This window comes from Lacerta agilis, chromosome 15 (assembly GCF_009819535.1).
Source record: "Lacerta agilis isolate rLacAgi1 chromosome 15, rLacAgi1.pri, whole genome shotgun sequence".
In the NCBI taxonomy this organism is placed as follows: Eukaryota; Metazoa; Chordata; class Lepidosauria; order Squamata; family Lacertidae; genus Lacerta; species Lacerta agilis.
Window position 1 is genome coordinate 36,043,538 of NC_046326.1, and position 27,623 is coordinate 36,071,160.

The 27,623-nt window shown below is 47.9% G+C and overlaps 1 protein-coding gene across 1 annotated transcript in view; it reads left to right on the plus strand.

Annotated features, from left to right (window-relative positions):
- The first annotated feature begins 1,490 nt into the window (after positions 1–1,490).
- The window catches only part of AKAP1 (A-kinase anchoring protein 1), a 38,158-nt gene continuing 12,025 nt past the window's right edge, over positions 1,491–27,623 (plus strand). The window contains exons 1-2 of the mRNA XM_033171463.1: positions 1,491–1,683; positions 25,889–27,554. Of these exons, the coding sequence (XP_033027354.1) occupies positions 25,913–27,554 (1,642 nt within the window). The 5' untranslated portion in view covers positions 1,491–1,683; positions 25,889–25,912. The remainder of the gene's footprint in view (positions 1,684–25,888; positions 27,555–27,623) is intronic.

The window sequence follows — 27,623 nt, forward strand, 5'->3', positions numbered from 1 at the left end:
TGGGGTTGGTAGAACTTGAATTTGTGTGCATATTTCCCAGGCACACAGGGCAGCAGCTGGGCACAGCAGGAGTTTCATTCTCAGACAAATAATCCATCTGACCTGCTTTTTGCTCTCTGTTCTCACTCTTAGAAACAACACTCTGGCTTCGATTCTGCTATAGCAGTGGGTTTGGGGGTAACCTGGTGCATCCCTTCAAAGCATTTAAATGATGAAATCAGCAGCCAAGCACCCTGGCCTTTTGAAGATTGGTCGTGCCAGGTGAGCAATCTTTCCCAGCAATGGGCAATCCACAAGAATGAATGAATGAATCTTTACTTGCGTCAGCCATCGGCCATAGCAATAAAACAACAATACAAATAATAGAAATAAAAAGTCAATTATATAAAATACATTTTAGGGTTTTGAATCAATAGTAAAATAGTGGCAATCCACAAGAGCGTCAGGCGCATTCTACATGAAGGCACTATGCTCACGCCGCTCAGTACTTGTTTCACTGGTGAGCTGCTCTCCACCTGCAGAATGTTCTGCAAGAGAATGCATAGGGAGACCACTGCTGGTAACTTTTTCGCAGGGAGGAAGGGAAAGAAGAAGAAGAAGAGTTTGGATTTGATATCCCACTTTTCACTACCCGAAGCAGTCTCAAAGCGGCTAACATTCTCCTTTCCCTTCCTCCCCCACAACAAACACTCTGTGAGATGAGTGGGGCTGAGAGACTTCAGAGAAGTGTGACTAGCCCAAGGTCACCCAGCAGCTGCATGGGGAGGAGCGGAGACGCGAACCCGGTTCACCAGATTACGAGTCTACCACTCTTAACCCCTACACCACACTGGTGTAGGAGAATGTTAGCCGCTTTGAGACTCCTTCGGGTAGTGATAAAGCGGGATATCAAATCCAAACTTCTTCTTCCTCTAATAACGCAGAAAGGACTGCTATTCTGAGCTTTTATATTCTACTGATCTGATGCAAATGTTTGCATGTTTAAGAGATGACTATCACTCCATCAAAATTCTCATGCATCTTTACTTAGAAGCAAGCTCGTCTTCGGGGCTTGATCCCATGCAAGGAGTGCCTGATGGTGCAATCTATGCACGTTTACTTGGGCGGGAGGCCTTTTAGGGAAAGTGGGACTTCTTTCAGAGTAAACGCGCACAGAGCCTTACTCTGCAAGGTCTCTTTAAACGACTGACAGCCTCAACGCAGGTCAAACACACCCTGTCAGAACTAACCCCGCCTCTTATTTCCTTGCAGGGGGAGGGGGGTGGAGAGAGAGAGAGAAAAGCATGCTCACGTTGCGCATGCGTACACTTTGCCCCTTCCCCATGCTCCCTGTTCTCGTTCTCTCTTGCCCTCTGACTCACGAGCCCAGTCTGGGGGAGGAGGGGGCGTGGCTTCCCCCTCGCCGTCTCGCGCGAGCTGCGGCCGAGAAGGGGGTAAGCGTGAGGGGCGGGGCGAGCGGAACGTTGAGCGAGCGGTGGGCGGGGCGAGCGGAACGTTGTGTATATCGGTCGAATGTCTCAGCGTTCCGAAAGGCCCGGTCGGGCAGCACGTGGGGGGACGACCGAGGAGCCCGCGGCGGGTGGAGGGGCCGGGCGCGGCGGCAGCGCACGGGGGCTTGGCACCGGCACCGGGGGTGGGACGGCCAGGAGGAGACGGAGGAGGGCGAGCATCACCGGGCGGATCGTGAGTAGCGGCTTTAACTGGAGGGTTAAGGCGCCAGTCCTCATGGGGGAGGGTTTCTTTATGATCAAACACGCGCTTTGCTTTTTGTGGGAGGACACAGCGGCCGTTCGGGGCCTCCGCTGGATTAAACGAACGGTTGCTCCTTCCCAAGTAGCGATTTCGTTGGGTGTTTTTTGCCGTTTTCTCTCCCTCCCTCCCGCAACAACTTCTCGACTCGCCCCTGCAGCTGTGCTCCTTTAAGGGTCTTCTGGTCTGCGGCAGTTAGCAGGTGAGAGAGCGCTCAGCTCCGCCGGCCGACGGCATTTTTGCACCGAGAAGCACCAGGCGCAGGCCTCGGTAACCTCTCCTCCTTCGCCTTGCTCCGCGTTGGCGTTTCGCCCACCCAGCCCGTGGCACGTGGTTCGGCCGTCCCTAGTTATGGGCCGCTCTCCACCCCACCCCACACGCACTCTCCCACCCACCCTGGATTCGTAAAGCGGCGGCTTCTTAGGGGATCCCTTCGCTCGAGACGAGGCTGGAGATTAACCCTTGTTAAAGCGCGGCTCTTCCGCTGTGCTCTCGCTGACTTTGTCTTGTGCATTAAACAAAAAGAAAGCGTTTTATAGTGTCCTTCGAAAATTCAGGAAAGTTTTGCACCTGTGATTTTGTTGAACGTGGAGCCACTCCTCCTTGGCCCCAGTGCACTGTCATTAGCCTGCCCTTGGGAGCTCCTCTTTGCTCCGTGGCACTGAAATGTGTATCTTCCTTTTCATGTCTCTGTACTAGCATTTCTCCCCTTCCCCACCTTTGGGTGGGTGGGGGGATAAGGAGACAAGCTGTTCCTTAATTCTACCCTCTCCTCTGCTCTCTGGGTCCTCCAATTCCCCCTTGTGAACTTTGAACAGCTAAGCACTATGGAGCTATGTCACCTTAAGTAGGAAACCTGGGACCTCTGGTAAGATTCTCCCTCCTTGTTACAGGTTGTGTTGTGGCTTCTCTGAGCCCTTGGCTTGTTCATGGCTTGGAGGAACAGGTGCTAGGCCTGCCTGGAGTCACACAATGAAGACTCACAGCTCTATTTCACCTCTCTTCTCATCCCGTGAAGATGCCACTGGATTGAGCCTGTGTGATTTGCTCTGGTTGCTTTTAAACTCGTATGCTGGGAAAACGTTAGGTGTATACTCTCTTGTGCACCCACACACAATGCACACAAACAGTGCACACAGCTTCCTGCAAAGAATCCTGGGAACTGTAGTCTCACCCCTCTCAGTTCCCAGTACTCTTAACAAACTGCAGTTCCCGGGATTGTTTGGGTAAAGCAGTGTGGTTTAAATATACAGTGTGGATATTTCCCTGGTGTTAAGTTCTGATGTTGGGAAAGATGGAGGGCACAAGGAGAAGGGGACGACAGAGGGTGAGATGGTTGGACAGTGTTCTCGAAGCGACTAGCATGAGTTTGGCCAAACTGCGGGAGGCAGTGAAAGGTAGGCGTGCCCGGCGTGCTCTGGTCCATGGGGTCACGAAGAGTCGGACACGACTGAACAACAACAGAGTTCTGGTACACAGCATGCTGAACAAAATCTACTTTTCTGGGTAGCTTTGGTCAAGTTGCCTTTTTCTCCTCTGTATCTGTAGCCGAGGCCTACCTCACAGGGTTGTTGAGTTGCTCTGTGCTTGTAAGGGAAATGTGTTAAACCTAGCACTATTGAGTGGCAGGTGGTGTTTGGTGAAGCAAGAGGCTGCTGTTGGCTGTTAATAAGGTTTGCATTGTAGGACTTTCACACAATGGGTGAGAGTTTGGATGGCTGTTGAGTTAGGTTAAGATACTTGTTCAGGTGTGAAACTCATTAGCACCCCCCTGCCAAAAAAACAACCAAACCCTCTTATGCTGCAAGGAGTAATAATTGAGAAAAAAACGAGTGTCTTACTGAAATAGTGAGGTCCTCTGACCTTTCCCCCTCACCCCAAATAAGAAAATACAAGACGCAGAGCTGGCTTGGGTGTGTTCTGTGAGTGTTTGGCATTTGTTTCAGCTACATGGACTGTGATAATTCCTCTAGAGTAATTGCCACACCTTGTGTCTGCCTTTTCAATTACTTCATGTGCCTTTGCTTTTACACACATACACAGGCAAACAGTTTGACAATTATTGGGAAATAATTTGATTGTAAACACATTTTTGTGTGTGTGTGAAAAATCTCTGGTGTAACGCAACTACATGCTCTTGGCCCTTACGAATAACGGGAGATGGGGCTCTGGCTCAGTGGGCGGAGCATCTGCTTTGTGTGCTCAGACCCCAGAGGCATCTCTAGCTACAGGCAGGAGAAACTCCCTTCCTGTATCCCTGGAGTGCTGCTGCCAGTCAGTGTACGCTATACTGAGCTACATGGGCCCAGTGGTCTGACTCAGGAGAAGGCCGCTTTCCTTTTTTCCTAAGCAGGTGAATCGCCAATCAGACCGGTGTGCTTTTTTGGTACTTTTTAATTTATTGCATTAACATCCCACCTTTTTCCTCAAGGAGGCCTACATGTTTTCCCCTTTCATCATTTAATCCCCACACAACCCTGTGAGGCAGTTTAGGCTGAGAGCTAGTGACTGGCCCTCGGGATCACCCAGTAAGCTTAATGGAGATTTGAACCCAGATCCCCCAGGTTCTGCTCTGACGCTGTTAAGTCAGTGCTTCCCAAACTTGGGGGTCTCTAGCTGTTTTTGAACTACATTTCCCATCATCTCTGACCACTGGTCCTGATAGCTAAGGACAATGGGAGATGTAGTCCAAAAACAGACCCAAGTTTGGGAGACACTGCTCTAACCACTAGACTGCAGCGGCTCACTGCCTTGGTTTAATTTGCATTGTGATCCACCGAATATGACACCGACAGATTTGAGAAGAGGGTGCCTTGTGCCCAAGGGCATCTATTGATCTCTCTGTAGTGGTGACCCTAGTCTTTGCCCTTTGGCTGTGCCCTCGTATCACCTTCCTGAGTGTGGCAGATGAGGAGGGAGGAGGAAAAGGAAGTTTCAATGGGACAAGTTCTCCAGCTTTCCTTGTTTGCTTTCGCCCTGTCTGAGGTGAGCAAGTTCCTGGTGCCCGGATCCTCAAGCAAGGCCTATGTAGCAGCCTAGTGAGCTTGCTTGCCTACTGAGAGTAATTGCCCTACTGGAGCTTCCTGCCATGAGTGGCTGCTGGAGGTCACCCTCCCTGCACTGCTCTCTAGTGTTGAATGGTAACTTGAGAAATGTCACTCACTCTTTCCTCCTCCAGTCCCTCCTCCGCTGAAGTCGCTCTTCTGCCATTGGCTCCTGGTGATGCCTTCCTCTTGCAAGCGGGGGAATGATTAAGCAAACTTGGAGGGTTTTTGGGGGGAATGGAAGGAGCCCAAGAGCCCCGCTTTTCTGCTGAAGCAGAGACCTCAGTCACTAACCCCCCCCCCCCACAATGCTTAGGCAGATTCCTGAAGGAACAGCTATTTTAAATGGAAGCCTTTAAAAAAAAAAACATTTTCGAGTAGCTGCCATTGATATGTGGTAGAGCTAGACATGTGGTCACATTGAAAGCAAGCATCCTGGGAACTGTTTGGATGGAGGCAGAGGGTGTCATTCCGGAATATTGTGTGTCCTGGGACGGCAACTCCCAAGGGGCAGTGTGGTGTAGTGGTTAGAGTGCTGGACTTGGACCTGGGAGACGAGGGTTCGATTTCTGTCATGAAGCTCACTGGGTAGTCTGGGGACAGTTGCTCGCTCTCTTCCTCGGCCTAACCTACCTCACAGGGTTGTTGTGAGGATAAAACGGAGAGAGGGAGAAGGGTCGGCACCACTTTTGAGTTCACAGGAGAAAAGGTGGGATTTAAATGTAATAATAATAATAAGTTATCCCTGATACTGAGCTGCTGCTTTTGCTGCTGTTGCTCCCCATCATATTGTTGCTGCTGGGGCACAAGGCCTGGTATTGTTTGTTTGTTTGCAGTAAAATAAAACATCATTTATATCTCTCATTTCAGGATACAAATTCTTCTAAGGTCATTCATAATTCGCATAAAGCTACAGTGATAATCATTATAACCATGCTGAAATATCACAGTTAATCAATATCTGTCCCTATTGGGTAGTTGGCGGTAGATGATCTTTGGAGGGGTAGAAAAGTCCACTTTGAACAGGAGCACAGGTACAGCCATGGACGTCTCTCTTTTCCCTTCCCCCCAAAAGGCCTAACCATCCTTTGTAAAGCAACCAGGCATTGCGGACTCTTGTGGCAGCGAGTTCCGTAGGCTAATTGTGTGTTCCGTGACGAAATGCTGCTGAGTAATGCCGCTCCCAGGTGTAGGGCAGAGGTCTTTCAGTATTGGTCCCATCACCTGGCATTCAGAGGTATGCCTCCAAATTACGCTTTCTCACTGGGGATTTTCGGACTCCCTCCTGGGAACAGAACCCATTTTAAATAGCGGGTCTAGCAAGGACCCAATTTATCTCAATCCCAAGTCTCTTACTGGGTGGCCCCCTAGAGGGTTCTACTATTGGGAGACAGGGAGGAATAACTTTCAGCCCTGTTATGGGGGGCTACTTGAGTGCTGTAGCACATGCTGAGTGTTCTGGGTAATGGAATATGAATGCATTTCGGCAGGTTTTAGATCTGTCCTTTAGCAGATTCCTAGACTGTCTTAAAAGTTGCCCAATGCTGTCTTAAGTTTTGCAGCCTTAAACGCTGCTCAGATACAATTCCCTGAGGCAGTGGTGTCTTCACAGGCTGTGTTGTCTTTGGCCTGCTTTGCTGTTTATTCATTACCCAGAGCGACTTAAAGTGATGCAAACATTAAAACTGAGTATAAAAAAACCCCAAAACAAACCTAAAAACAAATCCATACACTTAGAAAAAGGCAAGTCGTGACACATCCCACTCCAGAGGCCACAGATACCTAAAAAATCCTCCCAAGTTAAGGGCCAGAAACCTGGGCGAAAAATATTTTTGCCTGGTGCCTAAACCTGAAAAATAGGTAATGATGGCACCAGGGGGGCCTCGCCTAAGACAGCATCTCGCAAGTGGGGAGCCACCACTGAAAAGGCCTGTTCTCGTGCTGCCCCGCAATACTTGCTAGGAGGAAGTCATTTTTTAAAAAATAAAGCATGGTTTTTTGTGGTTTTTTTAAATCCAGCTGGTGAAATTAGAAACCCTAACAAAAGAAAGCTAAATGTAAAAATAAAACAACTTCACAGTTTGTAGACCAGGGGTAGGAAACCTATACTAGACTCCAACTCCCATCATACCTTGCTGGGTGGGGCTGATGGAAGCTGGAGTCCATCAACAACTGGAGGGAAGCAGGTCTCTCCCCACCCCCACCCCCCATTCTTGGATAATGGCTGGATGATTTTGTATTTTTTGCAAGTCAGCACTGGGAAGGAGTTCCACAATTGACAGGAAATGATTCCAGTGTTGACTTAATGTGTACTTAAAGAAGGTACACTTCCTCAGCGTTGCGTGGCCTTCAATTAAAGTGTGTCTCACCTGAGAGGTCATAACTGGCACACAGGAATTACATTTTTTAAAGACTTTTTGTCCTGCCCTTTCTCCTTGACACTTGAACTGGGGCACATGGCTCCCGCCCTCCGCATTTGTATTTCCAGTAAACTGAGAAAGAGGCTGTTTGCATACATTTAAAGCCTGTGACTTACCCTCACACCAAATGATTATGGGAACCGTAGTTTAAGGGTGCTGGGAACTGTAGTACCACCTCTCACAAAGCTACAGTTCCCAGCACCCAGTTCTTTGACGGGGCGAGTCACATGCTTTAAACCTGTGGTGTGCATGCAGCCCAAAGGCCAGCTGGTGGGTGTCATGGCTTGTTTTCCACATTCCTGTTGTAACACTTGGACTGGTGCAGACCTCAGGCACTAAAACTGGTGTCGCCTCCTGTGCTTTCAGTTCACAAGGTGTTTGGTGATTCAAAGCGTTTGGTAAATTCCCCACCTGGGGCGGGGGGTTGTGTCCTGCTTCAAAGTCCGTAGGTGGTAGAGCCCTGCAAGGATTTTTCTTCTCTTTTTTTTTTCGTGATGCAGAAAATAATTGCAGCTTGCCGAGCAGAGTATTACAGAATCATAAAATCATAGAGTTGGAAGAGGTCGTCTAGCCCAGCCTCCTGCAATGAAGGAATCTTACTGCTCAACGTGGGGCTGAAACCTACAACCCTGAGATCAAGAGTCTTTTGCTCTACTGACTGAGCTATATTGTTGCTTTTAACGTGTTGCGTCCCTCTCTGCCTTAAATGCTCATTGTTCCCATTTTAAAGATGGTTGTTCTTTATTAAATTGTTACACCACCCTTCATCCAAAGATTGCAACATAAAAGTACAAAACGAAGACGTAAAATGCCTATTAAAAGAAAAACAACCCAATAACCGCCTTCCCACAGACACATTTAAAAGACCAGAGAATGGCAATCAGCCAAATAATGGCACCGAGGACAAAATATAGCCAGTTGGTTGCAGGGCAGGCAACTTAACTGCTCTGGGGCCCAACCTGCAGTATTCCTTTAAAGCAGTACATGTATTGGGCTGCGGCCATGGCTTCCCTTAGTGAATCTGGGAACTGTAGTTTGTGAAGGGTGCAGAGGGTTTCTAGGGAGAGCCCTGTTTCCTTTCACAGAGCTACAATTCCCGGAGTTTCCTGGAAGGAGGCCTGGAATTATTCCCGATCCTCTGAAGTCAGAATCCCTGTTGCCCCAAAGCAGCTGGCCTGTGGCTCAAGTCTTGCAGGAGCCCTATGTGATGTCAGAGCAGCCGGACTAATCAAAGCTGTGAAGTTTAGGCCTTCTATTGGCTCAGAGGGACCTGTAATGGCACCTGTGGCCCATCACACTTGATTAGTTCGTGACTGATCTCCCTCCCACCCTCTCTGTCTCTCTCTCTCTCAACACTTTGCATTCAGTGACCTTGGTTCACCCAGAAGCCGAGACTTCTAACTGCCCCGGGGATAGGTTCTGTGTAGCTCAGAATCCTGTAGAGTCTTGCATCCAAAATAAATTGAACCCATAAGAGCTCCCCTTGAGGTGATTTCTTTTTTTTTACATTCAAAATTATATAATTTATTACAACTCAATGCATGTGTCTCTGTTGCCTTGGCTCTCCCCCCTCCCCCCTTGCAAATCAGCAGCTTGACTAGTAGTAGCAAAGGGAAAGCACGCCCCTCCCTCCTCATAAACTTAAAAAAAACCCCAGTGAAATAACTTCAAAGCCGAGAGGGGTGTGTCTGATAGAGCAGCTCTGCCTGGTCTGGAATTGCTTTAAAGATGCTGCGTTTGCTCTCTGTAGGAAGAGGGGAAAGTTTTTACTTTGCCGTCTGCGTTTGAACTAAGTCCTTGGCTGAGTTGTTACGTGTGTAAAGTTGCGTTTAAATTTTTGCTTTGTTTTTGGAAGATAAATGCTCTACTAAGTTAATCCTGTGAGCAGCGAATCTGGATTCTCTGCAGTGCAGTAAATGGGCAGATTTCTCATGGATCTCTCACTTGACGCCTTCTGTTGGTTGTTGATAATAATAATAATGATAATGATGATAATGATAATAATAATAATAATTTTTAATTTATACCCCACCCTTCCCCGCCAAACCGGGCTCAGGGCATCTAACACAAATAAAATCACAACAAAAACATAAGACAATTCATTAAAACACAGATTAAAATACAATTTAAAATTAAATTTAGACTGCAGCCTCATTTTTAAGTAGCCCACCACTCACACCAAAAGAATGAAACATCAGGGTTAAACTGAAACCAACCCAAAGGCCAGGTAGAACAGCTCCGTCTTGCAGGCCCTACGGAAAGATGCCAAAACAAGGAGCTTTTGTAGGGTGCGGAACCCCTGTCTCTGACTCAAGGGTGTTTTTGCAAGAAGTTTGAGGGTGTGACACAAAAGGCCCTGGGTGCCATAAACATTATATCTGCCCTACCTGACTTGCTGGGGTCTTATCTCTGCCACCTGAGGTTTTCCCCAGGACTTCCTCAGGCTTGTAAATTGTTAAAAAAATCAAAATCAAAATCAACGAGGCCTAGAAGCTTGCTCAAAGGGAGATTTAGTAAAATTTACCTTTTGTGGCACCTATATATAATTTTTCTCTTCCTTTCTCTCTGCACTCCAATGAAATTGTGTCATTTTCTCACTGTTGCATGCTCTAGGTTATCAAAATGAATTATTTATTTGGATTGTTACGTTTGGCAGTGTTCTGTTAGTTTTACTTGGAGTAGATCCATTGAAATTAATAGACCTAACAGAGGCCAAACAGAGAATATTGAGAAGCAAAGCAGCTAGTAAGAGTGATCTTTATTGAACTGTTGCAACAGGGTTCTCCCTCTCACGCAGGAGGGAAAAAAAAGGAACCTAGAACAGAAACCCGCCTTCCCTTATACAGAATATGGGTTCAAATTGGCCACAACTTTATTGAACTTCAGAAGTGGGGAAACTTGGCATAGGCCTTGGCAGGCAACCCTCTCCGCCCGCGTGGCTGAGGATATGCAGGATGAAGAGGTACAGTGGGAGGGGACTGCAAAGCGCACACTTACACAGCATGCCCTCCCACGAACCTCGGTCCGGGAGTTTGACCTACACGCCGCCACTCTAGGGCCAGGGACTCCCGGTTTGCCCTTTAACAGGCCCTGCAAGCGCCGCCGCATGGGCAGGGAGCATGCAAGCACCCCCCCCCCCGGCAACCTGATGATAGACTAAAGGCCTGAAACCGCCACCCGAGGCCCACAAGGAACCTGGAAGGAAAAAGACCCAAGAGGCCTGGCTAAAAGGGCTCAGCCTCTTTTATTTGGCCATTGACCCTATCCCCGGCCGACTGTCCATTGTCCTACCTGGCCGAGGGCGGGTCAAAGGCCACCTAAGTAGGTGGGTGGCACCCACCCAGGTAACCCCCGCTCAGTGCCACAAACCATAGCTGTCAACCCTCCCTGCTGTTCCCCACTGCTATATACATATTTGTCAACCCTCCCTGCTGTTTCCCAATGCTATAATAAGGGAATTTCCCGCAAAAGAAGGGAAAGGTTGACAGCTACGGCCGCAAACCTCGCCCACCTGTGGAAGGGAGGGCGGAAATTGCCCACCAAGTCTAAGACCACCCCCAGAAGCATCATACATACATCACAGAAGAGGGCGGTCTATATCAGAAACCTGAGTACTTTGTTTTCCCCTACCTGCCAGGTTACCTGATAATGCCTTTTCTGATTGCCCTTCCTGTTGTGTCTGGCAGTTCCTTTGAGGTGGTAATCACTTTAATTCCTGAGACAATGGGAAAGTTCCCTCACCCCCTCCTTCCTTGCAGAGAAACATTTTGTCAGTTTGGGAGTCAAAAATGGTTTCAGGGCTGTTCTCCTGTGCTGCTTCACACATGTGGCCCATACACTTGTGTACGTGTCTGCTTGGTACATTGATGAACAGTTATTATTATATATAATACCTTAATTTGTTTATTTCAGAGTAAAACCTGTTCTGTTTTGACATGAATCAGCATTTCGGCTGCATATGCAATATAATTTTAAAGTGCATTTGAATCATATTATCTCCCACAAAGAAGGAATCCTGTGAACTGTAATTTCCCTCTCACAGGGCTACGATTTCCAGCAGCCCTGAAAAAAAATTGCAGTTTCCAGGATGCTTTGGGAGAAATAATGTGCTCCAAATGCAGTTCAAGTGTTTACTATTGGGGAATCCCTGTCGCTGCCCAGTAATTTGTAGAAACACCATCATGATAGTTATGCTTCATTCTTTTATTGGTGGGCTATTTGGAAATGAGACTGCAGTTTTAATTTTGAATTTTTAAATTTGTATTTTAATCTGTATTTTAAATTGATTGTTTTTATGTTTTTGCTGTGATTTTAATTAGTGTTAGCCGCCCTGAGCCCGGTTTTTGGCTGGGAAGGGCGGGGTATAAATAAAAATTTATTATTATTATTACTATTATTATAACAATAACAAATGATTTTAAAAGGGATAGTGCAATTAGTGAATTTGGGCCTGCCATGCCAAAAATTAGGTGAAGTCACACCAAAGTCACAATTGGGCTCGGCATCTGGATTCAAATTGGCAGCTGATGTCCAAACATAGACAACGACTGCTGCCCCCGGTTCAGGAACCCTTGTGCCAGGTTTGGCGAAGACATCTTGAGTGGTGGCGTATAGAAAACAGAAAGACAAACCAGTTTCCAAAACGAGCCACATTGGAAGCCCTGATGTGGGGGAAGTGGCATACAAAACAAAATCATAAATTAAAATTTCTGTTTATCACCTCACTCCTCCCGGCTGCAAAAACTGTATTATCCCAGGTTTTTTTTCCCCTCTCTTGTTTCCAAAAAATATAGGGGGCAAGTTGGTTCCCCCCCCCCTCCCAATTTTCCCATTCCCTTCCCCACCAAGCCTTCACACCTTTAGAACCACCCACCCTTGGAGAATTCATGGGGTATGGAGTGATACCGGTGTTGGCAGGAGGGGAACACATTTCAACACTTTCCAGCCTGATGGGTGTATACTTTCCCTGCGTTTGAATTTCTAAACAGGTTGATCAAAGGGTTATCTACCTGGAACTACTGAAGGAATAGTTATTTATTAACCTTGCGTTAGTGAAGAAAGTGCCGTTGTCTTGGCAGGTGTTCTGTGCTGCTCACAAGCTTGCTACTTATCAGCACAAACAAACAGAGGGTGGTGGTAGAGGTGATCTTTTGTCGGTTGCCTTAAAGCTAAACAGGAGTCCTTGGAAGACAGTCTGCAAGAGTCATGTGTGGTGGAACACGTTTTCTAAACGAATGATCCAGATTTCGTTTCCCCTGTTGCAATACTTCTGATCCTCTCTTTTCTTCTCTCTTTAATTTTGGAAATGCAGGCTTTTAGAAAATTAGTGGCAAAACAAAACAAGTGCAGTACTAATCAAACTGGGCAACTAGAATGGAAAATAGCCATAGCCAAACTTGACAGGAAAGTGTTTTTACCTTTCCCACCCCCTCTAGGAAGAACCCGCTTCTCCAGTGCCTCAAGCTTGCTAAAATTAGGCCTGCCAAAATGGTCTACGTTGCTTTCCATTTCTCCCCCTTAAGCTCTATATTAAGACAAGTGGGTAGCATTGAGTTGCCATGTCTTAAAATATTTACAGGTCTTCCAATAAAAGGAACTTCCGAGCCTTGAATCGGAATATAACATTTAGACCTCACCGACAGCGCAATCCCGTGGCTGTTTATTTTGAAGGCACTGCGGCTTATTTATGTGCCAATTATTCCCAGATAAGCGTGTGTAGGACTGAGGTTTAAGTGCACTACTCCGCATGGAAGGCTTCCTAATGGAATCTGTTGATTCATCTACCTCTGGCTAATTGGCAAAACATTTTGAGATTCAGATAGCACCGAGTGTGAAATGCCGTAAGTCTGCTGTTAGTTTTGCTTATGAAATGTAAGTTGGATCTCGGTTCATTCTTAAGAGTTGGCAAAAAAAAACTTCCCGGTTCTAGATTTCCTGGGAAGTCCACATCCCTGGGGGTAGTCAGTTCCCCGAATGCAGCAAATGCCTTAAGCAGCATCTGTTTTATGTCAACTGTGCAAGTGCTAACTTACATGGGGTTTCTGGGTCCCAGCACAGCAGCGTTCCTGTTTTCCATGATGGTCTGAATCCTAGGATGGCCGCTGTGAAGAACTTTGCCAACATGTCCCACCTATTGGAATATTCAGGACAGGTAAAGGGAAGTACTGCTTAGCACAGTATGTGGTTAATGGTGTTCAAAATTAGCCAGGCACATATTGAGCTTGGCTCTTGGCCATTTGCAACCAGGTGAAGATGCCTGGGTCACAGGATGGCGCCTGACACCTCCACCTCTGGAAATGCATGCCTGGGAATCATTGGATCTCGGCTGTTTTCCACACACTAATACCCTCTCCTGTAGAATTCTATGCGTCCTATTTTATCTGCACAATCGGAATGAATTTCAGGAACCAAAATGCTTTTTTTGTGTGCAGGAAACAATGTTATAGTTCATTGTTGTCACTTGTCTTCCCTTGCCCCCACCTCACAGTTGCGAAGAATATTCTTACGTTATGAATGGTCTGTGTCACTATTAAGAAAAATAGTGTAAGAAAAAAAATATACATGCGGACTGTCCCTGGATAAAGGCGACTTTTCTTCTTTAGCTTCTCAACGTTCTTAACACAGCTCAAGGTTGTCATCTTGAACCAGCCAGATGTTCAGCTGAAAATCTTACCACAGTCAGTCCGTCATTTGAAAAATAAGACTTTAGAGCCGCCTTGCCCCAAGATGGCGACTAGACGTTCCTCTTTGGGCGACTGCAGCCTTGGTTTAAGGAGCCATTTGTCCCGCAGCTTGTATATCTTGAGTTTCTAACACTGGAAGTTTCAGAATTTGCTGCCATGGGATGTAGTGATGGAGACCAACTTGGGTGCCTTCAAAGGGGGATTAGGCAAATGTGTGGAGGATTGTGCTGATGCGCTCATTGTGTGCTACCTCCACTGTTGGAGGCAGAACATAGCACACGGGCGCAATCCTCTGGGTACCAGTTGCTCACAGTCACAAGTGGGGTGTGTGCTGTTGCACTCGGTTCCTGGTTGTGGGCTTCCCTTTGGGGCATATGGTTGCGCCACTTTGAGAAGTGTGGATTAGATGGATCTCTGATCCAGCAGGGCTCTTGATATGTTTTTATTGAAATGGGGGACCTGTTGCAGGACTCCCATCTCGCACCAGCCTCGACGGTTGGCCATGGGGCCAATGGGAGTTCAGCAACATCTAGAAGGCCACAAGGTTCCCCCCACTCCTTGTTGCAATGCTTTGCCCCAAGAGAGACCAAACACGGCTGATACCCATCTGGAATCTTATTATCCCGTTTCCCGTAGGGAGACTTCCTTCTGGACAAGTGAAAACACGATCCTCTGCTTGGCTCCTCTCCCCCCCCCCCATGCACGGGAAGGGCATGTAAATCATTGGCTGTGCCTAGACTCGCAAATATTTCTAGAATTTTTGCAAATTGCCATTTTTGTCTTGTCGGGTGCCACATGGCCAGCTTCAGTTTGCCCTTGCTCCATTTGTTGCAAGGACAGAGAACTGCCTGCTGTCCAGAGTGCCTCTCCCCACTTGCTCCCCCGGCAAGAATGTGATTATTATTTTTTACTTGCCTATAAAAAGCAATGGGTATGTTGGGCTTGATGAGCAGGGGTGGTGATGTCAACCCTCCTTTAGCTGCTATAAGAAGTGAGCGGTCTCAGGAACCAACTGGACAGATGAGTGATGGGAACACAAGAAACGGCCTTCCACCGAGTCCTTGGTCCATCTAGGGCAATGTTGTAGACACTGACTGGTAGCTGCTTTCCAGCCCTACCTGAAGATGCCAGTGATTGAACCCAAGACCTTTTGCATGCAAAGCAGAGGCTCTGCCACTGAGCCAGATCCCTTCCCACACATTGCCCAAGGCTTGTTATTTCTCTTTTGATGTGCTCACGCTCTTAAGTTTTTACTAGTCTTCTGGTAGTGATTGCGTTTGGCTTTTTGTAGCGCTCTTATATTTTCAGTAGGTTTTTTTAAAAATATTCTTTGTTTTCATGTTTGTCTTGCTGTAAGATTTGTTGGGCTGCAGTTTCATGGAAAAGCAGTGTTAAGAATCTGTTCCTTCTGTCTTTAGACAGCTTTGCTTGGTTGCCTGGTGGAGTTTCCCTACTCTCCTTTGGCGACTACATGCTTGCAGTCTTCCTATGAAACCCTTTTCGTTGTGGGAAGGATGCTTCTAAGTCATGGCAAGGGCCAGTGTGGTGTAGTGGTTAAGAGTGGCAGACTTGTAATCTGGTGAACCGGGTTCGCGTCTCCGCTCCTCCACATGCAGCTGCTGGGTGACCTTGGGCTAGTCACACTTCTTTGAAGTATCTCAGCCCCACTCACCTCACAGAGTGTTTGTTGTGGGAGAGGAAGGGAAAGGAGAATGTTATCCGCTTTGAGACTCCTTCGGGTAGTGATAAAGCTGGATTTCAAATCCAAACTCTTCTTGGCTTGGTTGCCGTAGCCTTGCCTATTTCTGGTGTAGCGTGGGATGTATTTTGACACAAATCTGGCAGTGTGCACCAAAAACAACTGAGACCATGAGGATGGTGAGTGGTGGTGACTTCCTAAGCAGGGCTGCAGGGGAAAGGTCAACCAGACACATACACTGATTTTATGCCACAGCTGGAGAAGCTTGAGGGGGTGGTGTGGTAGACTGTTGCTGGGTTCTGAATCTCCATCTCCCTTTGATACAGCTTATTCAGCTCTGCAGCTCATGGTTGGAGATGTTAGCCCAGCAGCATCTGAACACAGCCACAAGTTTTCCATTATCAGATGGAACTTTGGTCTGAGCCAGCTGGGTCCTTGTTATGTATCCCTCCCAATTTTTCCACCCATCCCCTAGTATTTCTTTTAAATACGTGAATGAAGCCAATTGAGAGCATTGGGATTTCGTGGTTCATTTAGCTGCTCAGGATGCATTAAGGACTTAAATCAGTTGTCTTGAGCTTGTCCTTCTGGATTGGTGAAGAAAGCAGCCTTAAAAAAAAATTTAAAATGCTCTGACTCACTTCAACTTCATCAAAGCTGTCGACAGCTCAGGGAACCTTGCGTTGTGTTCTGTGTTCAGATGGCTGGTCCCAGATCAACAGAGGCTCATGCCTTGCCAGAAGCACTTTTGGGCTTCATCTCGAGTGAAAATAAAAGTGTTAAATTGTCACAATCATCCTCTTTTTTTTTAATTGCCTTCTAAGCAAGCTTCTCAGGGCGATTTGCACCTAAGATTATTGAAATAGTTAAGATTACAAAACCAGATACATTTAAAGCAAGACTGAAACCCTAACAAGTAAGATGCTCGTGTCCACCTGAGAAAGCTTGTCGGAACAGAAATGCCTTCCGTTATTTCCGGAATAAACTTGGCACTGGAGATGTTTGCATTGTGTGTGCCTCCTCTCACAGTCTTGTGAGCGCAGATAGGGTCACCGAAAAATCTAAACTTCCTCGTTCTGGTTGCCTTCCACTAATCGCCGCAAGTCTTCCACTGATATAACAATCTTTCCCAAACTCTGGGTTCTTGATATACTGTATTTGAAGATGGACATATGGTAGCCATCTTCAAATATCTCAAGGGACATAGATTCTCAAAGGGGCAAGCCTCCGCCATGTGTGAATGTGATAAGGAGACACTGGAGTCTCTCCAGCACATTATGTTCGCCTGCCCCTTGTTCAACGTGCCACGGGCAAATTTGCTGGGATCAATCATACAGAAACTAGAGGGCACCCCACCAGAATTCCACCTTGCACAAATCTTGCAGGATAAGGACGCTCATACGACCCTGAAAGTGGCAAGGTTCCTGGTCGCTGTCCTTACCCAAAAGCGACGCCAAGGAGCACTACAAGCTAGCTAAGGCTTAGTATGCCATTCTATTTTATTGTATTTTATTGTTACTGTGGTGTTTTAGCGACTGTTGTTCTCACTTGCACAAGTTGTTATCTATGTGTTTTACTTGTATGGGCCTATGGCCGTAAATAAAATTCTATTCTATTCTAATATCTCAAGGGCTGTCACATGGAAGAGGGAACAAGCTTGTTTTCTCCTGCTCTGGAGGGTAGGACTCGAACCAATGGCTTCAAATTACAAGAAAGGAGATACAGACTAATCATTGTGAAGAACTTTCAGACAGTAAGGGCTGTTCGGCAGTGGAGGTTGTGGACTCTCCCTCCTTGGAGGTTTTTAAGCAGAGGTTGGATGGCCATCTGTCATGGATGCTGTAGTTGAGATTCCTGCATTGCAGAGGGTTGGAGTCGAAGACCTTTGTGGTCCCTTCCAACTTGACAATTCTATGATTCTAGTGCAGGAGTCAGCAGCCTTTTTCAGCCGTGGGCCGGTCCACTGTCCCTCAGGCCATGTGGTGGGCCAGACTATATTTGTGGGGGGGGGATGAATGAATTCCTGTGCCCCACAAATAACCCAGAGATGCATTTTAACTAAAAGCATACATTCTACTCATGTAAAAACACCAGGCAGGCCCCACAAATAACCCAGAGATGTGTTTTAAATGAAAGGGCACATTCTACTCATGTAAAAACACACTGATTCCCGGACTGTCCACGGGTCGGATTGAGAAGGCGATTGGGCCGCATCCAGCCTGCGGACCTTAGGTTGCTCACCCCTGTTCTAGTGTGTGAACAACATGAGAGCCCTGCTGGATCAGGTCCACCTAGTCCAGCAGTTGACTTGCCACAGTGACCAGCCAGTTGTCTCTAGAAAGCCTGCAGGCAGGGCTTGAATAGGGCAGCCTTCTCCTGAACACTGCTTTCCAGCAGGTGCCAATCAGAAATGTCCTTGATGTGAATATGGAAGTTCTATCTCACTGCTGTGGCTAATAAATCTATCGGTGGCTCTCCACCTCCCTCTACCGAGTCATACCATTGGCGCATCAAGCCCAGTATTGTCTACACACTGAGATCTTCTGCTGACTGATTTAAGTGATTTGCGCTTGTCCCCTCCTAGCTATGTTTGGGCACCTAATGGTGGTCAGCCTTGAGGAGATGGAGCCCTGCCCTTGTTTCAATAGAGATACCCTTCCCTTTACTTGCCAAGGTGTGACTACAGCCCCATTAAAGCAGTATCGTATCACTTTTAGTGCCGACGCTCAGGCTGCTATGTGGAAGCATGAGCATGTTGAACTTTTTCCCCGCTAACAGCCCAATTTCTCTGGAGTTTTCTGTTTAAATTGCAGCAAATGCAACAGTCTCGTGGTACCCTTTTAAAGGCAAACGAGTTTACCGCAGCCTCTTCTGCCATGTTTGCTGTCCTCCATTGCTGTCTAGGGTGATTCTCCTTGTTTGCTTTAATTCCAGAGTGCTTTTATTTGTATAATTTGGTGCAAAGTACACCTGACTCTTGGTTTATCCCCCAAATAATGCTGTTGTTGGGCACGGCCTGCGGCTCACACAGTCAGTAGCAGGGTACAAGTTCAGTGGCAAGAGTCTGGTTTTTTAAAAAATTTAAAAAACCCAAATCATTTTCCTCCATTTTACAACCCCGGTGGCATGGGTGCAGTGGCAGCATCCTAATGTCCTGGGCAACAGCTGAGCCTTTCTCTCACCTGCTTCACCTTTAATAGAGTCTCTTCCACCTGGGAACCATGGTTTTTCTGTCGCAATTTGTCTCCCCCCCCCCACCCATCTACTAATATGTGCTAAGACCTGTTTTATGTGAGAGGAGCTCAAAAGGTGTTGTTTTGTTTTAGTTGCCATTTTGCCGAGTGGTTGTAATTGCGAGGGGAGAGCTAGCCTTAAAATTCTGGATTCGAGTTCCCGTTTCGCGTGCCTCCTTGCGACAATTTTTTAATGAAAACACGTGGTTCGTAAACATTTACTAAATAAAAGTAAAACCTCTGCCTCTGAACTTTTGAGGGCAAGGGCTCCGTTTGTAACACAATCCCCACTTCAGAAGCGGATCCCAACTAATTTCTCCCTGCCTCTCTTTTGCTTCTCCCCTTAATGTTGTCAAAGCGGCTGAAGTCAGCTGTGCTTCGTGCTGGTTCGACGGCATGCAGGTGATTCTCCAGCCGCCCAAGCAGAAACCCTAGAGAAAGACCGGACTCTGTTCTCTGACCTTGCAAGTTATTTGTAGCTGCCTTTCCCCCCAAAAAATATGGATTCACCCGAGAAATAGGAAGTCCGCTTCCCCCCCAAAACACAACAAAAACTAGCGTACCAAGTTAGCTTTATCTCTTCTGGAATCTCCAGCTTCTGTGTGGGCTTATAAGGCAGCTCATATGCCCTTTGGCTATTTTTAGCGTGGAAAAAATTTCCCGGCCCCTGTGACTTCAGTTTTTAATGCAACCGGGTCCTATCCGGCATGCCTCTTCACCCTGGTGGCTGCATTCCCTGACACTGTGTTGCACATCTTTCTAATTCCACTGCATTACACAATTATATCGTTATGTGATTAGGGGGAGAAGGCTGTGAAATTTTAAAGGTACTTCCTATTGAGAATCCTCTCTACGCCCACAATGTTGACCTCTTCCTTCCGGGCTTTTTCTTTCTTTCTTTTTCTTTTCTGCTCCTCTAGCTATCTTGGTTTGACCTACCATCTCATCACTGAGGACTAGAAACTTGGTGCTTTATGCAATTAAATGCAGAGTGCAAATAGCCTTAATCCAGGGAGGGGAAAGAATACAAACTTGTTAATATTGCACTATTGTCTTGGCACTTGGTGGTACAAATGCAGTCTTCTGGCATCCTTCTTTCATCTCCCATTCCAAAGCCCATGAGAGAGCCAGTGTGGTGTAGTGGTTAGGAGCGGCAGACTCATAATCTGGTGAACCGGGTTCGTGTCCCCGCTCCTCCACATGCAGCTGCTGGGTGACCTTGGGCTAGTCACACTTCTCTGAAGTCTCTCAGCCCCACTCACCTCACAGAGTGTTTGTTGTGGGGGAGGAAGGGAAAGGAGAATGTTAGCCGCTTTGAGACTCCTTCGGGTAGTGAAAAGCGGGATATCAAATCCAAACTCTTCTTCTTCTTCTTCTTCTTCTTCTTCTTCTTCTTCTTCTTCTTCTTCTTCTTCTTCTTCTGTCAGGGCTCAACAAGGACTAGTTTCTTGGATATTTTCACCTCCCAGTTCCAGAAAATACGAAAGCCCCTTTCTCTCAAACTCCTGCCAAAGTTCCTCGAAAACTTAACAGTGGTGTGGATAATCATTTTCGTCTGTGGACTGTGTGAATGAGAGCCAGGCAGTGTATGCAAAATTCATGGTATTGATCTCCTTAGTTCAGGGGTTGCCAAAGGCTTGTGGACAAATTTGGATTTTGGAGCAAGTGTTGTGGGTACTTGCTCCCTCTGGTCAGGTCTTTCACCTTTTCCCCAGATCAGTTCTCCCTGCTGAAAGAGGGAAGGAAGAGCAAACAAGCATACAAATTTTGCATTTCTGCGCGTTCTGTGTGAAATTCAGAATGTATAGGATTTCCGAGCCCTGATAAGCCTATAGAGCTGAAAGAGGAGGGGGGAAAGAGCATCGCTCTCCCAACTTCCTCCCTTTTTGTGTAATTTTTATGGGACAAAAAAGTAACCACCTTTGCCACCAAAAGGAGCAGCAAGTTTTGAGGGGGGGCCTACAGAACGCGACGCTGGTGCCTTCTGTCCTAGGGTTTGGGTTTTAATTAAAAACACATTGATGGGTCTGACCTGAATCCAGGGAAGGTTTCAACCCTTTCGCCCCAGGAGATAATGCACCAGCAAAATGGGTGTTCCATGCGCTTGTGCATTTGCCAAGTGCAGAATCCTTGAGTCTACTGACGAAACTGGAATCCCATCCCAGGCTTGGGATTGGTGCCAGCATGTGCAGCACAGCAGCTTGCCATGTATGCGTGGACTGAAGTGAACATCAGCCAACTTCTTCTCTTCTCAGATCTTAGGCAGAGCTGCTCTGCAGTCCGCCCCTTAAAAACCCTGCGCCACTAGTTCGTTTCGGCCCTTATATGGATCCGCTTACTGCAGGGTTTGTCCGTTCTGGAGGGGAAGCTGTGCTTATTGATTCTGCAGCACGTAAAGGAGGAATTTGGGGGAGAAAAAAACCAACTTCCAAAGAGAGCTGGTGCTATTGTGCCCACCAAACCCGATTTAGTAGATGTGAGGCAGGTGTTCAATGTGTAGTGGACACAATTTTTTTTTCCCAGGCAGAAGCTGCAGGCATCTTAGGAAGAGAGTATATTGCTAGAAGGGTGTGTCTGAATCTGACCCACTGTGCAATTTCAGCTCATTGCCTCAGGTGGGCATGGGGAACAAGTGGGCCTTCCAGGTGTTGCTGAACTACAACTCCCATCATCCCTAGCCATGCTCGCTGGCACTGATGGTTCAGCAACATCTGGAGAGCCACGAGTTCCCAACACCAGACCTAAGGGAATTTCCTACTAGAGGAGGGAGCAGGAGACTGTCCAAGTTCTCATTGAGGTGGTAAATCTGTATCTAGAAGAAGCACTTTCACCCTTGCTTTCTACATGCAGGGATATGTGTGTGTGTGTGTGTGTATGTGTATATGTTGCCTTAGAGAGGAGTATTTCTACACACTCCTTGACCACTGTGATTTAAACTTGGACACAGGTTTTCCTTCTCCCGGTGCTATATTTAGTTCATTCACCTGGGTAGGTGGGAACCTGTTGTTGTACTTCAGCTCCCATCAGCCCCAGCCACTAAGGTCTGTGATCAGGGATGATGGGAACTGTAGTCCAACCACATTGAAGGGCCCACAGGTAGAATCCTAAATTGTAGAGTTGGAAGGGATCCCGAGGGTCATCTGTTCCAACCCTCTGCAGTACAGGATGCTGTTAGCGCACTCTTGAGTATCATTGCATGCCGATTATACACGACACTTGGAATTTTAAATTCCCTTGTAAGGAAGGGTGTTTGGAAGGTAGGGAGAAGAAGCAGCACAATAGGGGAAGAGCAGAGGCTGGTACGGGGCATCACAGCTACTTCTTGGGGAATCGCAGCACCTTTTGCATGCATATAGAATCCCACCCCTGCGCCAAGTTTCTAGTCCTTTTGTGGGTGATTTCTAGTGAAGTTTCCAGCTGAATAGTGAACTGGGGAGGTATTGTGAGTGTCTCTGTTCCTTGCCCACCTCCCTTAATTAGAAACAGCATATGCAGTGTAAAGTTTTCATAAGAGCAGGGTTGACGAATCTGTGGCCCTCCAGATTTTGTTGGAGCCCCAGCCAGCATGGGAGTTGTAGTTCTAGCAGCACCTGGAGTGCAAGTGGTTCCCCACCCCTGTCCTAAATGTCTTGGCGCTCTTATGCCCTCCTGCAGTCCTGAATGCAAATGTACGCTTTGCAGTATCGAATGTTATTAGTGTCCATCGTGATTAATGGAACCTCCATGTTCAGTGGTAGAATATCTCTGAAACTCAGAAGATGGGGGGGAAAACAGCAATGGGAGAGGGCTGTCTTCTGTCTTCTTCACTTGTTGTGTGTTTCCTGGAGGCATGAGATAGCTCAGTCGGTAGAGCACAAGGCTCCCTTAATCTCAGGGTCGTGGGTTCAAGCCCCACTTAGGGCGAAACATTCCTGCATTGCAGGGGGTTGGATTAGATGACCCTCGTGGTCCCTTCCAGCTCTACAATACTATGATTCTGTTATATCTGGCTGACCAGTGGGAGAGAGCTGATGGTGAACTAGAAGGACGTCCTGCTGGGCTCATGTTCATGCGCTGTGGTGCACTCCCAAGCCTTCAGCTGCAGATGGTTTATAAACTTAAAGCTGCTTTAGCTCTTCTTCTTTTGGTTGCTCAGTTTTATTCCCAGCATCTCCAAAGATGGATGGGTAAGTGGGTTGCTTTGCTCTCGAATGCTTCATCACACATAAGGGGAGAGCCTGCCTTTGGCTTCTGAGAACCCGAGTCCTGACAAAATTGCTGGAAAAAGCCCAACTTGGTGGATGATTCACAAATGAGAGGATGTTCTGTCTTGGGAATCACCAGTCCTCATGGCTCAATAATAATAATAATAAAAATAATAAATGGAATGTTACAAACATTTTTTTTTAAGCCCAGATTGTTCCTCCAGCAGCTAAGATCAGGGCTTCGCACCTGCTTTGTCTCAATGCAGCCTTCTTCCCTCTCCCTCATCGTATGCTTCGGATGTCTCGCACTCAGCTTACCTTCTGCTTTCTTACTTCTGGAAAGTATCCTGGGTTCCCCTTGGAGAGACCTCAAGATGCCATCATCATTAAATGGCAGTAGAAGAAATCCCTGCAGATTTTCCTCTGCGTGAGAGAGAGAGAGAGAGAATCTTTGTAGAAAACTCCGCAAGCACATTGTCATCATAGCCTAGTTCCCAGTGAAGTGGGGCAAACCTGTGTCTGTACTGTACCCCTCCAGATTTTTGGGTTGGGGGGGCTCTTCCATAGAGCAACAAAGACCTCGTCCTCTGCATGCAGAAAAAGAGCGGGTCAGGCTCTTTCCCCAAGCGCAGGCTTTCTGCTTGCAGGGAGTGTATTTAGTTTGCATGGAGGGTCGTTCTGACACGTAAGCTTCCCCGCTCCAAGTCTGAGGGGTACAGCCGGGACACAGGCTTGCCCCACTTCTCTGAGAACTAGACCTTGGAGCTGATATTCCTGGTTAATACACTTCCAACCTTGGGAGGACAAGTCGGTGCCCTTGGAGACACCCAAACTCTGCTGGCTGCCAATGTAAACTGTGAGAGTGTTCTGCAGCGAGCAGCTCTCTGAATGGGCAGCTGTTTACCCCTCACATTCCAGCCACAAGGACCGCAGATTCTCCTCTGTTAAGGAAAGGAATGCCAGCCTTGTCTTTTTATAACCCGAGGGGAGCTCTTGCTCAAGTAACAGGTTGGGCAGAATACAATGTGAACCTCAATTTTTGTCATTTATCTTGACTCTGGTGGAATATTCCTATTAGGGGTAGACCCACCGAAATAAATGGGCATGAGTAAATTGGGTTCATTAATTTCATTGGGTCTCCTCTGAGTAGGACTTAGCCCTGATTCTCATGAAGGCAGGGATTTCCAAATTTTAGATGGCAGCTGATGCACAACAGATAGACCTACGTCCCCTGTTGTTCAGCCTTCCTTGTGCCGTACAGTTTGTTGTACAACATTCAGTGCAACAAAAAGTACTGCGTGTGTGTGGTGTTGTTGTTCTGTTCTATTGTGGATCTGTGACGAACATCTCGGGTATATGTTGCTGTAGTTGAGATCCTTATCTGCAACTATAAACATTTTTGCTCCTGTAAACCAAAAGAGAATAACCATCATGTGATCTTTATGATCTTGAGGTCAAAATGAAGATCAGGGGCTACTGGGCAGAGCATGGGGTGCACTTGAGAAGGAAGATTATGGAAAGGTGACCAGCACAGTATATCGAACCAGGTGTTTGCAGCGCAGATTTTCTTCTGGTGGGTGATTTCCTCTGCTTGCTTATGTTGATGGTGCATGTTTCATGGTTAAAGGTTGGGGACTCATGTTGTCTGCGATTCAAAAGAAGTAGTCCAAGCATTCGGCAGGGCTCAGTTATGCGGGGAGGCAGAGGGTTCCTTAATACAGTGGTGCCCTCCAACATCTCTGGCCTTTGGCCACGCTAGCTGGGGCTGATGGGAGTTGTAGTCCATTCACCTCCACGGTTGGAGGTAGTATTCTTCTGGATAATACTGGTTGCTGGGAATCGCAGGTGGGGAGAGGGCTCTTGCACTGGGGTTTCTGCTTGTGGGCTCCCCCTTGGGGAATCTGGTTGGCCACTGTGACAATAGGATGCTGGACTAGATGGACCATTGGCCTAACCCAGCAGAGTCTTCCTATATTACGTAGGCCAGTATGCTGGCTATTTCTGCTTTAATACCCAACATTCCCCACTTTTAGGCAAAAAACGCCTCCTAGATCCTTCAAAGCATAGCAGCTGAACCGACTGGGATACTCTGACCCACTGCAACTCATTTTTATTTCCACTGTTATTTTGTAGGCCTCTATCATGTTGCTTACTACTCGTTAGATTTTTTTTTTTAAGGTATTGATCATGTGGCTTATTTTGTAAGCGAGGAGATGCCTTTGAACTCTTTCTAGGGAAGAATCTTAAATGCTTAGAATATTCACAGCCAAGTATTCATGAAAGGTCCTGCATAGTTTCAAATCAAAACACGCTCCCTTCCTGATTCCTAAAAAACCTGCTTTGCACTCCCGGAGGTACCTCTGAAATGTTAGCCGGCATCGTCCCCTCCTTCCAAGGGTGTTTTCGTAGCCCTTGAGGACTAGAAACTTGTATTTTTTTAAAACTCTCAAGCTATTCAAGATGGAGAAACTGGACTTCTGAGCTTCTGTGGCTTGGATGCCTGATTGCAGGCCAGTCTCGAGTGTTTCTGAGCACCGTTGGTGTGATCCTGGCTACGCAGCCTCTCATAACGGCAAGGCCACAAGGTTTTGGTGGCGTTTTGGTGAATGCTGGGCAAGCTCGGCCGCTCAGTTGTTAATGTTGCCAAAGCTAATCCTTTGCCAACCTGGCACTCCCTGGATGTTGTCCTTCCCATCATCTCCAGCCAATAGTCAGCGATGGCGGTCGAGGACTATTGGTCGAGTGGCCAATAGTCGGCGATGGCGGTCGAGGAATGCTGGAGTATGCCAGCTGGCTTAGATGTTTCTCAGAACAGTGCGAGGAGAACTGAAGCCTTTAATGTGACGCTCTGTGTTTTTGTTTCTCTTCGTCTCCAGGTGTAATTGCTGAGGATCTGCAAAATGGCGCTCCGCCTCCGCACCTTGCTGCCCTTTGCCATCCCTGGAGTGCTGGCGCTCATCGGGTGGTGGTGGTTTTCTTCACGCAAAAAGGAGCGTGCGAGCAATCACGACAGGCGAGACTTGGCCAGCGTAGAAGAACACAGGATAGGCTCCCCCAAGAAAGAGCCTTCCGCTAGAGAAGGGGTGCCGTTGAACAGCCTGCCGCCCCTGCCCCGAGAAGTCAAGCAGCCTGCTGAACCAGCCTTTACCGCTGAGTCTTCGGCAAGCCTGCAGGCCCCTTTGGAAAGCGGCGCTCGGCGCTGGGATCCCCCAAGAGACCGGCCTGTCACGGCAAAAACAACCATTGAATCCGACAGGGTTCAGGACGACAGTGAAAAACTGGAAGTGACGGGGTGCCGAGGTGTAGCTAGATCCCCCGCGCAGGAGCCTTCCCTTCCGGGCGCTCAGATAGCTGACGATACCTGTGCTGGTGAAGCTTCTGTTGAGAGGCCGCCGGAAGCCACTCGAGTGGCAGATCGGGTGCCCTCGCCAGTCTCGACGGCAGCAGCTCTGCTAGAGGAGTCTTCTAGTTTGGAGAAGTCTGGGGATAGTGGTTTGGAGGAGGTGGCCCAGGACGATGCACCAGAGAAGCCTTTGAAAGAAGGCCTCTGTTCTGTAGCAGCCGCCGCCTCAGATGCGGGCTCTTTGGCCGCCCCATGCTCCCAAGTGGCAGGTGATGCTGTTTCTCAACCCACTGTGGATGCCACTGGAAAGGAAGAGATCGGCGGCCGCTGCGCCGGTGCGGCGGCCACAGAGATGGAAGCAGAGGCTAAATGCGTCGAGCCTGCTAGCGCGGATTTGGCCCGGAAAGAAGAGACGTCCAGTTTGAACGCTGGTAGTACGTTGAAGCGCCACGGATTTGGAGATGTTGGCTGTAAGGGGAGTTTGGAGAAAGCAAGAGTGGGAGGCCTCAGCTTAGACAAAGAAGAAGTCGAGAAGATTGAGCAGGTGGCCATACATATAATTTCCAACGTCATCCAGGCAGCCACTGAGGAAGTGCTTTCCGGGTCGGTCAGCGACATGTCGGATAGGATCTCTCAGATGGCCAGCCGGGTTGAGAAGATCTCCATGGCAGCTGCTGGCCAGGCAGAGTGCAGCAAGGGTCATGGTTGTGTCGCTGAGAAGGCGGCAGCTGTAGAGGTGACTCCTCTGCTGGAAGAGAACGTCAACCGCCACGCCATGTACTCGAGCCACTTGACGCACGGCCTCTTGGGGAACCCAAGCCGTGGCCTCCCCAGGGACTCCAGGAGCGCAGAGCAGCCCGCCGGCGACCCAGCCGCGAACCACGAGGACGAGCTGGAAGACGCTCAGACGATGACGGAAGATTCCGGCTGCAGCGCCTGCACCTCGGAAGACGGGGCGAGCGCGGAGGACCTCTTGAAAAGCACCTCCTCTCCCGCTTTGGGGCAGCGCCTAGACTTGCTGAACATGCCCGCGCTCAAAGACTCGGAACACAAGCTGGCGTCCAGCAAGAAGCCTCCCTCCTCCCCTACGCTAGCGGAGAACAAAGTGCCGTACAGCAATGGAGTGCTGAAGGAAGACTGCCCCCATCGGAGGCACGACCAGCCGTGGTCGACGGAAGCGGATGCAGACAACTCAGGGGGTAAGGATTCCCGTGTCCAGGTTTTCTTGCGTGTGTCCTGTTTCCCCCCCAGATTTATTTGCAGTATTA